At 38.7% G+C, this 12946-nt stretch overlaps 1 protein-coding gene across 3 annotated transcripts in view; it reads right to left on the bottom strand.

Annotated features, from left to right (window-relative positions):
* The window catches only part of FANCC (FA complementation group C), a 283214-nt gene that overhangs the window by 73123 nt on the left and 197145 nt on the right, over positions 1–12946 (bottom strand). For all 3 annotated transcript variants that reach the window (XM_046023918.1, XM_046023916.1, XM_046023919.1), the window contains one exon: positions 4503–4667. In XM_046023918.1, the coding sequence (XP_045879874.1) occupies positions 4503–4667 (165 nt within the window). The remainder of the gene's footprint in view (positions 1–4502; positions 4668–12946) is intronic.

Below are 12946 nucleotides of genomic sequence, written 5' to 3'. Positions count from 1 at the left end.
TATATCTGATAAGGGGTTAATATCCAAAATATATAAAGAACTTCTACAACTCAACACATGCGCGCACACGCACACACACACAACACCACATCTCACAGAAAGTCCAATTAAAAAATGGGCAGAGGGGGCGCCTGGGTGGCTCAGTGGGTTAAGCCGCTGCCTTCGGCTCAGGTCATGATCTCAGGGTCCTGGGATCGAGTCCCACATCGGGCTCTCTGCTCAACAGGGGGCCTGCTTCCCTCTCTCTCTCTCTGCCTGCCTCTCTGACTACTTGTGATCTCTTTCTGTCAAGTAAATAAATAAAATCTTTAAAAAAAAAAAAAAATGGGCAGAGAACCTGAATGGACATTTTCCAAAAAAGACAGATGGCCAACAAATAAGTGAAAAGATGCTCAACATCACTGATTATCAAGGAAATGCAAATCAAAACCACAATGAGGTATCATCTTACACCTGTCCAAATGGCTAGAAACAGAAGGACAACAAATAACAAGTATTGGTGAGGATGTGGAGAAAAGGGAATCTTTGTGCACTGTTGGTGGGAATGCACATTTGTGCAGCCATCATGGAAAATTAAAACTATCCTACAATCCAGCAATCCCATTTCTGGGTATACATCCAAAGAAAATGAAAAAGATATCTGTACTCCCATGTGCACTGCAGCATTCACAACAGTCAAGATATGGAGACAGCCTAAGCATCTGTAAGTAGATGAATGGATAAAGAAGATGTGATATATTTATATACTGGAATATTATTCAGCCACGAGAAAGAATGAAATCCTGCAGTATGTGACACGGATGGACCCAAGGGCATTATGTTAACTGAAATAAGTCACAGAGAAAAACACAAATACTGTATGATATCACTTTATGTGATACCACTTTATGTGGTATCATACAGTATTTGTGGAATCTAAAAGAGTTGAACTCATAGGAACAGAGACTAGAAAGATGGTTACCAGGAACTAGTGTGTGGTGAAATGGGGAGATGTTGGTCAAAGAGTACAAATTTCCAGTTGTAAGATGAATAAATCCTGAGGATCTAATGAAAGCATGGTGTGATTATAGTTGATACAGTATTATATATTTGAAAGATGTTAAGAGTAGATCTTAAATGTTCTCACCACAAAAAGAAATGTTGATTGTGTGACATGATGAAGGTATTAGCTAAGCTATGGTCATAATCATTTTGCGATATAAAAAGTCTATCAAATTAACTTGTACATCTTAAACTTATACAATGTTACATGTCAATTATATTTCAATAAAGCAGGTGGGGGGAATGTAAGTAAGTAAATAAGTAAACTAATATTTCCTTTTGTGCCTCCATGGAAACATAACAAGAAGGAGACTTTGTTGTCTAATTTTTCAATAATATTTAAAAATTTTTTGGAAAGGGGCACCTGGATGGTTCAGTCAGTTAAGCCTCTCCTTTGGCTCAGGTCATGATCTCAGGGTCCTGGGATCGAGCCCCACAATGGGCTCTCTGCTCAGTGGGAAGCTTGCTTCTCCCTCTCTCTGCTTCTGTTCCCTCTCTGTCTCTCTGTCAAATAAGTAAGTAAATAAATAAAAATCTTGAAAAGTCTAAATTTTATCTAAATTATTGTAGATCTTTTTTTTTTTTTAAATATTTTATTTATTTGACAGAGAGAAATCACAACTAGGCAGAGAGGCAGGCAGAGAGAGAGGAGGAAGCAGGCTCCCCGCGGAGCAGAGAGCCCGATGCGGGGCTCGATCCCAGGACCCTGAGATCATGACCTGAGACGAAGGCAGAGGCTTTAACCCACTGAGCCACCTAGGTGCCCCTAAATTATTGTAGATCTTAAGTGTATTTATACATACTTCACAAATATATAACATTTTAGATTTTCTTGTAATTTGCTATTTTACTCAAAAATAAAATTCATTTATAATATATTTTCTTACATATAAGAATGGATCATTGACTTTACAAAGGAGAATTAAGATTTGCTTTCTCAATCACACCTGTTTCACTGGGAAAAGATGAAACCAATATACCAGAGATTTCCCTGACTCATGACCACGAGACATCTACTCCAAAGGAACTGGACTAACCTCTAAGTGAAAGCAAATATGAAGAAAGCTATTTTCCCCTTGGTTTCATCGATGTTACTCATTTACCTTTTTATGCCTTATTCGACAGAATGTTTTCAAATACTCTTATAGTGCTAACTGTGGCATCAATTTGGTATCAGTCATTCAGAGTTGAAACAAAAAGGAATTAAGTAATTCAAACACAGGTGTAATAAGTAAATATTTCATCGAGAGAATTATACTTCTGCCTTAAAATGGAACCTCTAGATATGGCTGACCTTAGCTTAGCTGTGTTGCTTGTACTCATCTTGTATCAACACTAACTGAGAACAGGGGTTCTGTTAAATGAGCAGGGCAGTGCACACTTATGGTAGAGAAATACTTTAAAGTGTTGAGTAACTCTTTTGAATCTCATGGTTTTTCCTGGAACAGCCGTGCTGACATTTGCACTCATAGTTATAATAGCATTAGCGAGTAAAACTACTATGCCCCACACGAGCCAAGCAGAGGAACTAGTCACTGTATTCTTCACCACTGCCTACAGTAAACACTGCCAGTCTCGCACAAAAATGTGTTTGAGGAAGCAGGATGAATTATTAATTTTACTAAATTTTACACTTGAAAATACTTTTTATAAAAAACATTCTGTGTGGTAAAAAGGAAAGCATGCATACTGCACTTCTGCTGCGTAACAAATCAGGACAGTTGTCCAGAGGAAAAGCACTTGCAACTGTAGGAGCAGCAAGATCCACTAGCTGCCTTTTTTTTTTTTTTTTAAAGATTTTATTTATTTATTTGATAGAGAGAAATCACAAGAGAGGCAGGCAAAGAGAGAGGAAGGGAAGCAGGCTCTCCGCTGAGCAGAGAGCCGGACGCGGGACTCGATCCCAGGACCCCGAGATCATGACCTGAGCCGAAGGTAGCGGCTTAACCCACTGAGCCACCCAGGCGCCCCACTAGCTGCCTTTTGTAATGGAAATTTACTTAAAAGAATGGCAGACAGGGGCACCTGAGTGGCTCAGTGGGTTAAGCCTCTGTCTTCAGCTCAGGTAAGTATCTCAGGATCCTGGGATCGAGCCCCACATCAGACTCTCTGCTTAGCAGGGAGCCTGCTTCCCCCTCTCTCTGCCTGCTTCTCTGCCTACTTGTTAACTCTCTCTCTGTCAAACAAACAAACAAACAAACAAACAAAAGAATGGCAGACAGTGGGTACTCAGAATTGAGTATTTGGCACATACTTCTCAAAACTTAGTGAAATAACCCCTGTACCTCAAGGAAAACAAATGACAGCATTTTGTAGCCAATGATAAATTTGAGTTTTTAAGCACAAATTTGAATCTTGGAAAATTTGTTCCTGTAAGTATGAGCTGACAGCTTCCTAATACCTAAAGATATTTCTGATGAGATTGCTGCTGACAAGAATGAAAGTGTTGATGCTAAAAAATAAACATGTCAGGGCCAGAAGATCTGCATAACTTAATAAACCACCATCTCCCAAATGAAGCATGTGTTAAAAAACCAGCCTACAAAATCCTGCTTGGGCACAAGAGCTATTAAAAGTATACCACCGGGGTGCCTGGGTGGCTCAGTGGATTAAAGCCTCTGCCTCCGGCTAAGGTCATGATCCCAGGTTCCTGGGATCGAGCCCCGCATGGGGCTCTCTGCTCAGCAGGGAGCCTGCTTCCCCTTCTCTCTCTCTGCCTGCCTCTCTGCCTACTTGTGATCTCTGTCTGTCAAAATAAAAATAAATAAAATCTTAAAAAAAAAAGTATACCACCAAAAAAAACCCCAACCAAACAAAAATGTATCCCACAGACATTCAATGGGTTTGAATGTAACAGTATGAAAAGCTCATTGTTGTAATTTCAGATTCTGTGTAGCAACTAACCTTAAAACACTACCATTTTCAAATTTTGGTGAGGTATCTATCCAAGGAGAAAATCCACAATTATCTGAGATGGCTACTGCAATATTCTTGTCTTTTCCAACTATAAATCTGTGTGAGGCTGAATTTTCATCATATACTTCAACCAACAACACATCACAGCAGACTGAACAGAAGCACATATGAGAACTGGCTGTCTTATGTCAGGTAATATAGAGATGTGCAAAAATGTAAAACAATGCCACTCCTGTTAAATAATTTTCTTCTTGGAAAAGATCAGTTTTTCATAAAAATATGCTATTTGTGTAAAGATGTAATCAATTATTTTTAAATGAAATAATCAATATTTTAAAAACTTGTTTTAATTTCAAACATGGTAAAAAAATATTGATAAATACAACCCACATTAAATAAAAAAAAGTTCATTGGGATCCTCAATAATCTTTAAGAGCATAGCGGTGCTGAGATCAAAAGTTTGAAAACTGCATTTCCAATATAATGAAGCATTCTAAGAAATGGAAAAGCAAAGCTGGCTGATAAAGTAAATGTACATCACTTACAGCAGAAAGGCTTCATTCACAGCATCAAAGAACTCAGGCCAGAGCACTTCCTGAGGTTCATGTCCATGGTAGGTGAGAAGAGCCTCCACCAGTGGTTCAATATCTGGCAGAGTTACAAGTGGTATACAAATTTGTGACAGGAGCCTTATTTTTTCAGGAACTATTCTACGGAAAAAATAAGAAATAATTATCCAAATCTTAGAGCCACGTGTAATTAAAGACAAAATCTTCATGCTGAAGACTGATGAAAGTTACTTGCTTTGTCCCTCACATAAAGAGGGCTAACACCACTGATGAACCTTTCTCTCTAAGAGAAATCCTCTTGGAGAACTCTCCAAGAAGAAATCCTTCAGCTGAAATTTCCCTTTCAATGTCACTTATTGTCAGGACTTTGGCATAACTATCTACAGGCACTTCCAATTTACCACCCCTAAAACAGAACTCTTGAATTCCTTCCCCAAATGTTCTTTTCCCCAGTACTGCTGATCTCATTTGCTCAGGCGAAAGCCTTTCAAGGCCATCCTTGATTTCCCCCTTTCTCATGCCCCTTACACCTAATTCAGCATTGATACTGTCAATTCATTTGACAAGTTCTCTACACTCCATCACTACCCACTAATTCATCATCACCTGGAGGAGGAGCCTCTTTACTTTCTCCCCAGTTCTGCCCTCATCCCTACTGTTTATCATAATGATAGTTCTTACAACCCTTTCAAAATTCAGATCACTTCACTTGTCTGCTCAAAGCCTTGCAATGGTTTCCCACCTCCAAGGAAAAGCAAAGTCTTATACTGGCTGCTGTGGCCTTCCATGATGGGGGTCACTTCTGTTTCTCTGGCTTCATTTCCCTCTACTCTTTTTCTTACTCATCATGGCCCAGCCTTATAGGCCTCCTCCAGCTACTCCAGATGAGGTCCTGCTTTTCATTCTGCCTGGAACCTATGGTTAGCTCCTTCATTTCATATAGGTTTCAGCTCAACTGTTGCCTTATGTTGACAGCATCCCTGACCATCCCATTTAAATGCACTGACCAATATGGTAGCAGTGAGCCACATGTGGCAATTTAAATTTAATTTAAATGAAATAAAATTTAAAATTCCATTTGTCTGTTGCGCCAGCCACATAACAAATGCTCAAAGGGTACATGAGGCTAGTACCTTACAGTATTGGACACTGCAAATTTCCAGAACTTGTCCATAATGCAGGAAGCACCACGGGACACCAGAACTTAACACAGAAAATGCCCTCCCACCCCATCTCTCTCTTTTATAGTTTTACTTTCCTTTAGAGTACTTTTCATTACCTGACCTATAATGTATTTATTTGTTTATTGTTCATGGTCTGTTTCTTCCTGCTAGGATGTCAGCTTTATGAGGACAGGTACTTTTTTCTATTTTTCTCTCTGCATCATTCCCAGCATGCAGGAAACAAATCCTTACATATACTACATGCTCAAGAAATAGATCTTAAATGAATAAACAAACAACTAGAGATCAATACAATGAAAATTTGAGATGTAGGCTATTAGATCTTTTTCTAGTTATATTCACATATGATCATAAATGGAGAAATTCAGTCTTGAATATCTTGTTTTCTTGAATTTCTTGAATTGTGTTTTCTGAAACACAAATGGAACCACAACAGAAAACAAAAAGCTGTCCCCCTTTTTTACTTGCTGCCTATTATTAAACCAATATGTATGTTTTGTAATTTGACAATGTCTTTATTTATAGGCATTTAGGTTATTTCTAATTTCTCACCATCACAGACACCACTACAGTAGGACCCTTGGACCTGCCTATCTGAGACCTGTGTGAACATTTGCATATTGAATTGCACTCCAAAAGACAACCATTTTCCTTTTCCCAAACTCCAACCCAAGTGCATAATCTCCTCGCAATACATTCAAATATATCTGATATTCTAACATTTTCATCATCTTAAATAAGTTTCTCCTAGAACCCTGTGACCTGTTACAACCCAGGCAGGTCACTTTTTTATTCCCTCTGTAGAGTTATCATCTTTTGGGATCTCTGTCCTGGGGATTTCCTTTACTTCTCTCCTAAACCCTTCTTCTTTCTCTTTCTTGGTTCATTCTTCTCAAGTGGGAAAGGTACCAAAAAAAAAAAGTATTTGAGACCTTGGGAAAAGGTACAAAAGAAAAAGTATTTGAGACCTTTTATGTCTCAAAATATCTTTATTTTGTACTCCCACTTGGTTGATACTTCGGCTGAGTATAGAAATCTTGTAACTTTCCAGCAAAATTGTGAAGGTGTGGTCCTACTGTCTTCTAGTTTCTAGTGTTGTTACCAAGAAGGTCCATACTTTATGAATCTTTATCCATTATGTAAGTCCTGTTTTTACTCCCTTGACGGTTTTGGAAATCCTCTTTGAAATTTCACACTGATGTGCTGGTATAGGATTTATTTTTATTCATTGTGCTGGGCACTCAGTAGAGTTTAAATCAGAAAAGTCCTCTTGAGGGGCGCCCGGGTGGCTCAGTGGGTTAAGCCGCTGCCTTCAGCTCAGGTCGTGATCTCGGGGTCCTGGGATCGAGTCCCACATCGGGCTCTCTGCTCAGCAGGGGCCTGCTTCCCTCTCTCTCTCTGCCTGCCTCTCTATCTACTTGTGATCTCTCTCTGTCAAATAAATAAATAAAATCTTTAAAAAAAAAGAAAAAAGAAAAAAGAAAAGTTCTCTTGATTGTTTCTTTGATAATTTTCTATCCATTCTTTTATCTCTTCTCTACGAGAACACCAATCTTTTTGAATATTGAACTTCCTGGACACTTTTCTGTCCTTTCTTTCTTATTTTTCATTTCTTGGTCTTTTTACTCTAGATTTTGAAAGAACTGTTCAAATTCGTTCTTTTTTTTTTTTTTTTAACATTATTTATTGAGAGAGAGAACATGAGCAGGGGGAGAGGGGCAGAGTGAGAGGAAGATGCAGACTCCCTGCTGAGCAGGGAGCCCAAGATGGGGCTTGATTCCAGGACCCTGAGATCACGATCTGAGCTGAAGGCCCACTGAGCCACCCAGGTGCTTCCCAATCTTATTATGGTTTTCATTACTATTCTCTCATGATTAATTTACAGGAACTTTTTTTTAATAGCCTTTTAAAAAAAAATAGCATTCTGTTCTTATTTAATGGATACAATATTATCTTTTATTTTTATGGAGGCACTAATATTAATTTGAGATATTTTCTTTGAATAACCTTTTTTATTTGTATTGCTTTCTATTTTTTCATATTATATGCTTACTATGATTTCCTTAAATATCTGGCGACCATTGCTGGTCTGTTTATACACATGTTTTTTGTTTGTTTGAGCTGGGTATAGAACCCTTTATTGATGATACAGAACAAGATAAGTCTCCCTGAGCCTTTCCCCTTCTTCAGGAGGTCTGGGATAGAAACTATGTACAGATCTGGAGATTCTCAGTGTGTTGAAGTTTAAAGATTAAACTTTAAAAATTATTGAGTATATCAAAGAGCTTTTGTTTATGAGGTTGTAACTTTCAACATTTATGTTTGAAATTAAAGTAGAGACACCTGAAAATACCAATTCACTAAAAGTAACAATGATAAACTCATTAGATGTTAACTTAACAACTAGATTTTACAAGACAAAGAAATAGTAAGAACAGTGGCACTCATTTAAATGTTTGTAAATCTTACTATATGGTCTGAAGGAAGACACTTGGATTCTTGTATACATTTCTGCATTCAATCTGTTGCACTATGTTTTGAACAAAGTATATGAAGAAAGCTTAGCCCCACACAGATATGTAGTTGTAAAAGGCAGGAGTATTTTAATAGCCTCTTCATATAACTACGCATATTATCTTGACAAGACCAAAACTCACCAAGCACTGCCCACCCCCCCCACCTCAAGCCTGTCTATGAACGCAGGTACAGCTAGCTGCCCATCATGGGTCTAGGGTATTGGAGATGGGTAGTCTTTACCATGATAACAGCTGAAATTTAGTGTCAAAGGAATCCCCTCAAAGCTGCAAGTCTTCAAGAGACTCCAGAGTTCCAAAACAGTTACATCAGGCAGAGTCTTTCAATAAAATTTTGGTCTAGGTAAAGAGGTGGACTCAAGGCCCTTCATGCTCCATTATCTTCCCCGACATCCCCCTCTGATCTCTTGTATTAAAATGGAAAAACAAGGGACACTTGGGAGGCTCAGTCAGTTAGGTATCGGGTCAGGATCCTGGGGTCCTGGGACTGAGTCCCGCACTGGGCTTCCTGCTCAGTAGGAAGCTGCCTTCTCCCTCTGCCTGCTCTGCCTGCTAGTCCCCTGCTTGTGCTCTCTCTGACAAATAAATAAAATCTTAAAAATAAATAAATAGGAAAAACAAAACCAAAATACTTTACCTTCTTATTTTCTACTTCTCTGTCCTTTTGCACTTTATCCCAGGAAAACTATTTGGCTCAATCTTTGAAGTCATTATTTGCTATTCAGCTCTAGCTCCTATTCAGCCTTTTATTCATTTTTTCCTCTAAGTTCTTTTTTAGAAATGTAACCAATTTATTAGTATTTCAAGGATTTGGTAGTTTCTCTTATTATTCTTAGGACAATTAATTCCATCCCTTTAAAAAAAAATCCTTGCCCAACGTAATGCATTTAATTAGTATATTTGTATCTTGTTTCGTTACATTTAGTTCATTTTTCTTCATGGTACTAGTTCTCCATGAATATCTGGTGATTTTTGTTTGTTTGCTCTTTCTGGGATTTGGGATTCCCTATTAGCCTCTCTTTTTACTATAGCCTCCTCTGGTACTTGTGGGGAAGGTCAAGATATAGTGCTGGTTGGGGTTGCCAATAAACAACATTCTGCACATCAGAGCACCCTCAGAACTGTTGGAAATTAATAGCCATTTGGTGCTTATTTCTCCAAATCTTTCTCCCTCCTTCCTGTTAGAAACAGGACATTTCTGTCATCTCTTGTTTGAAGGCAGTGGATAAGGAGGAGTGTAGTGAGCCAGCTTCTGTGAATTCCAAGAGTCCAACAAGCAGTTTTGTTGGCTGCCACATGCCCTCCTTCTCCATGAATCCACCCCAACGTTACTTGTACCTTTGCAGTAGTATTCTCCTGCAGGCTTTTTGGCTGTGATGTTTCCCTTCAAAAATATCCTACTATCTGCCATTTGAAGCCTTTCTTGTAATTTGTGGGTCATCAAATGCTCCCTTGTTTTACAGTATTATATACTTGTTAAAATTTACCCATGATTTCTAGGAGTTGGAGTATAAAGTGAATGCTATGCCACATGCGCACCTAGTTCATCACTTGATTTTTCTCCTGCATTACATTTTCATCTTATTCTCTCCTGATTATGAGAGCCACTATTCTTCAGAGGTCTTACACTTTATTTTTTTTAAAAATTTATTTATTTTTATTTCGGGGGGGGGAGAGAATATAAGTGAGAGCACGTGCATGAGTGGGGAGAGGGGCAGAGAGAACTGCCAAGCAGATTCCCCATCAAGCAAAGCCCGATGATATGGGGCTTGACACCACAACCCATGAAGATCATGAGATCATGACCTGAGCCGAAAACAAGAGTCAGATGCCTAACTGACTAGGCCACCCAGGTACCCCAGGTCTTGTACTTTAATCTTCAGAATCTGGCCAAGTACTCTGCATCAGAGCTACTCCAAAAATACGATCCTCAGAATCAGCAGCATCAGCAGCATCAGCATCAGCATCCCTATGAGTGGGGCCAAGAAACCTGCTTGTTAACATCTTTCTTAAAAAAAATTTATTTATTGGGGCACCTGGGCGGCCCAGTCATTAAGCGTCTGCCTTCGGCTCAGGTCATGATCCCAGAGTCCTGGGATTGAGCCCCATGTCAGGCTCCCTGCTCAGTGGGGAGCCTGCTTCCCTCTCTCTCTGTCAAATAAATAAAATCTTTAAAAATTTTTATTTATTTTTGCGAAATAGAGTGTGAGAAAGAGAGTGTGTGTGTGCAAGAGAGAGCATGAGCAGGGGGAAGGGGCAGAGGGAGAAGCAGCCTCCCTGCTGAGCAAGGAATCCCATAAAGGACTTAGTCCCAGGACCCTGAGATCATGACCTGAGCCAAAGGCAGATGGTTAACCAACTGAGCCACCCAGGTGCCCCTCTGCTTGTTAACATCTTAACATAAGATGATCTTCATGCATTCTGAAGCCCGAGAGATGCTGCTCTACAGTACTTCTTCAGTAGCAGTCCCTAGAATAAGATATCAATCTCTAGTAATAATCTGAATACTTTAAGGAGACATGATAGAACTGTATTTAAGATTTTTATGTTAGTTAATTCCTATAAATTTTGTTGAGCTATATTATTTTTTTGGTAATCAACTGTAAAATTCTCACAGAAATAAAGTTTTGTCAAACTACACAACGACTTATTCTTATGTGTGAACATTTTGTCTTTTTTCCTCAAATGATCACTTTTCTAAAACTCACTTCTTGTTCTGTTCCACTTTGCTAAATGACCCCAGTCTCTTCAACAACAGAGATCTTCTGCAGTGCTCTACCATCTTTCTCTAACCCACCGCCAAGGTGGATTTAGATCTAAAAATAATTAATGTTTTCAAGTTCATCATCTAAGTTTAACAAAGAGAGGGATTTAGCTTGAGTTGTAAATACCTAATATTTTTGGAATTTATGAACTTACTGGGTAGGATAGAAGAAAGGGGAGTTGGTGTGTATGTGTGGAATGTGGAATGTTTTTTGTGTGTATTTTGCACAGAATCTAGCAGAATATTTTGCATAAACTAAGGGCTCCGTGAATGTTTGAGAAATGGAAAAATAGTTTTGTATACTCATAGTAAATCCAGAACTCTGAAATAAAGAAGCAGGGACGCAGTGCTTCTATCTTCTACCCTTCAGCAATCTTCCTTTCTAAAAGACCTATATGTGCAACTTCTCTCTAATTATCTTAAAAATCTTACATTCTCGGGACGCCTGGGTGGCTCAGTTGGTTAAGCCGCTGCCTTCGGCTCAGGTCATGATCCCAGGGTCCTGGGATCAAGTTCCACATCGGGCTCCTTGTCCAGCAGGGAGCCTGCTTCTCTCTCTGCCTCTGCCTGCTTGTGTTCTATGACAAAAAAATAAATAAAATCTTAAAAAAAAAAAAAAAAGTCTTACATTCTCTAGTTAACTTAAAAGAGAGGAGTCAGAGTCTATCACTGGCTACTAGGTGTGTAGAAAAGACAATCCTGGCACCAAGGGCATTTATCAAGCACTGATGTTTATGGGCTACAGATTGTATCTACCAATTAGGCTGAAAACGTCCAAGAGAATTTTCCTGAAAAATTCTAAATTCTCATATAAATTTCAGCAGCTCTTGGTTCTACCAAAATGCAGGCAAGGTCAACTGATGATCTTCTGAAGGGCTTCAAAGTGCTCACAGCCTCACGGCTCCCTCTTTCGGTCTGAAGCTTGTCAGAGTGTGGAGGTCCCACTTCGTCTATAGTTATGCAGCACTTTCCAGACTGGATTACGCTAAGCATTATGTCTTGATTGATTGCCAGAGCAGCACTTCCAAATGATTTTTGCACAAAAATTCAACTGCAGAAGGCTCAACAGTAACCGTATACTACTGGAAATATCATTCCCATGTAGCTATACTGAAGCTTCCAAGCCATCTGCAGCAAACCATAGAACTACAAGATAAACTGATGATGCTCAGAAAACCCAGAATGTCACTCCTTCTGGACGGTTTACAGCAAAGAACAGGAGAAAATTTAAACATTCTGTTACTGAATTGTTGATTTTAGTTGGTGGCAAGTGAAACTTTACTTAAAATGCTATGACAAGACCATTTATCAGGCCTCTAAAAATAATGTAAAAGTAAACCAAACAGATTTTCCTTTTTTTTTTTGTTCCTCTGACATTTTATGCATTGAAGTTATGAGATCAATTCTATATTTTCTACTTTTCGGTCTTTTGGAATGAACTTTGAAGATTTAAGTAGTAGGTGCCTGGGTGGCTCAGTCAGTTAAGTGTCTGCCTTTGGCTCAGGTTATAAACCCAGGGCAATGGGATCAAGTCCCATATCAGGCTCCCTGTTCAACGGGGAGTCTGCTTCTCCCTCTGCCCCAACCCCCACTCATGCTCTCTTGCTCTCTCTCTTGCAAAAGTGAATAAATAAAATCTTTAAAAAAATTTTAAATAGAAAAAAATGAAAAAAAAAAAGTACAGATGCTCTCTGTTAAAAACAAAGAGAAAAACAACTGCATTGCTTATATGGTGTTTAAGTTTGACAGGCTCTTGGTGCCTTGAATATTTTAAGTCTTCCTAAGGGAAGGAAAGTAATGAGCAAATTTGTATCTCATAAATAGGGGAATATCTACATCCAAGTATACCAGAAAATAGTGTGCCTAATATACTATATTCTTACTCAACTTTTTTGACTTTTAAATCTTAAAAATGTACAGAAAACTTCAGGTATGTAT

The sequence above is a fragment of the Meles meles genome, chromosome 11, assembly GCF_922984935.1.
Source record: "Meles meles chromosome 11, mMelMel3.1 paternal haplotype, whole genome shotgun sequence".
Taxonomy (NCBI): Eukaryota; Metazoa; Chordata; class Mammalia; order Carnivora; family Mustelidae; genus Meles; species Meles meles.
Note: the sequence above shows the minus strand (reverse complement) of the source record. Positions and strands in the feature narration are given on the sequence as shown.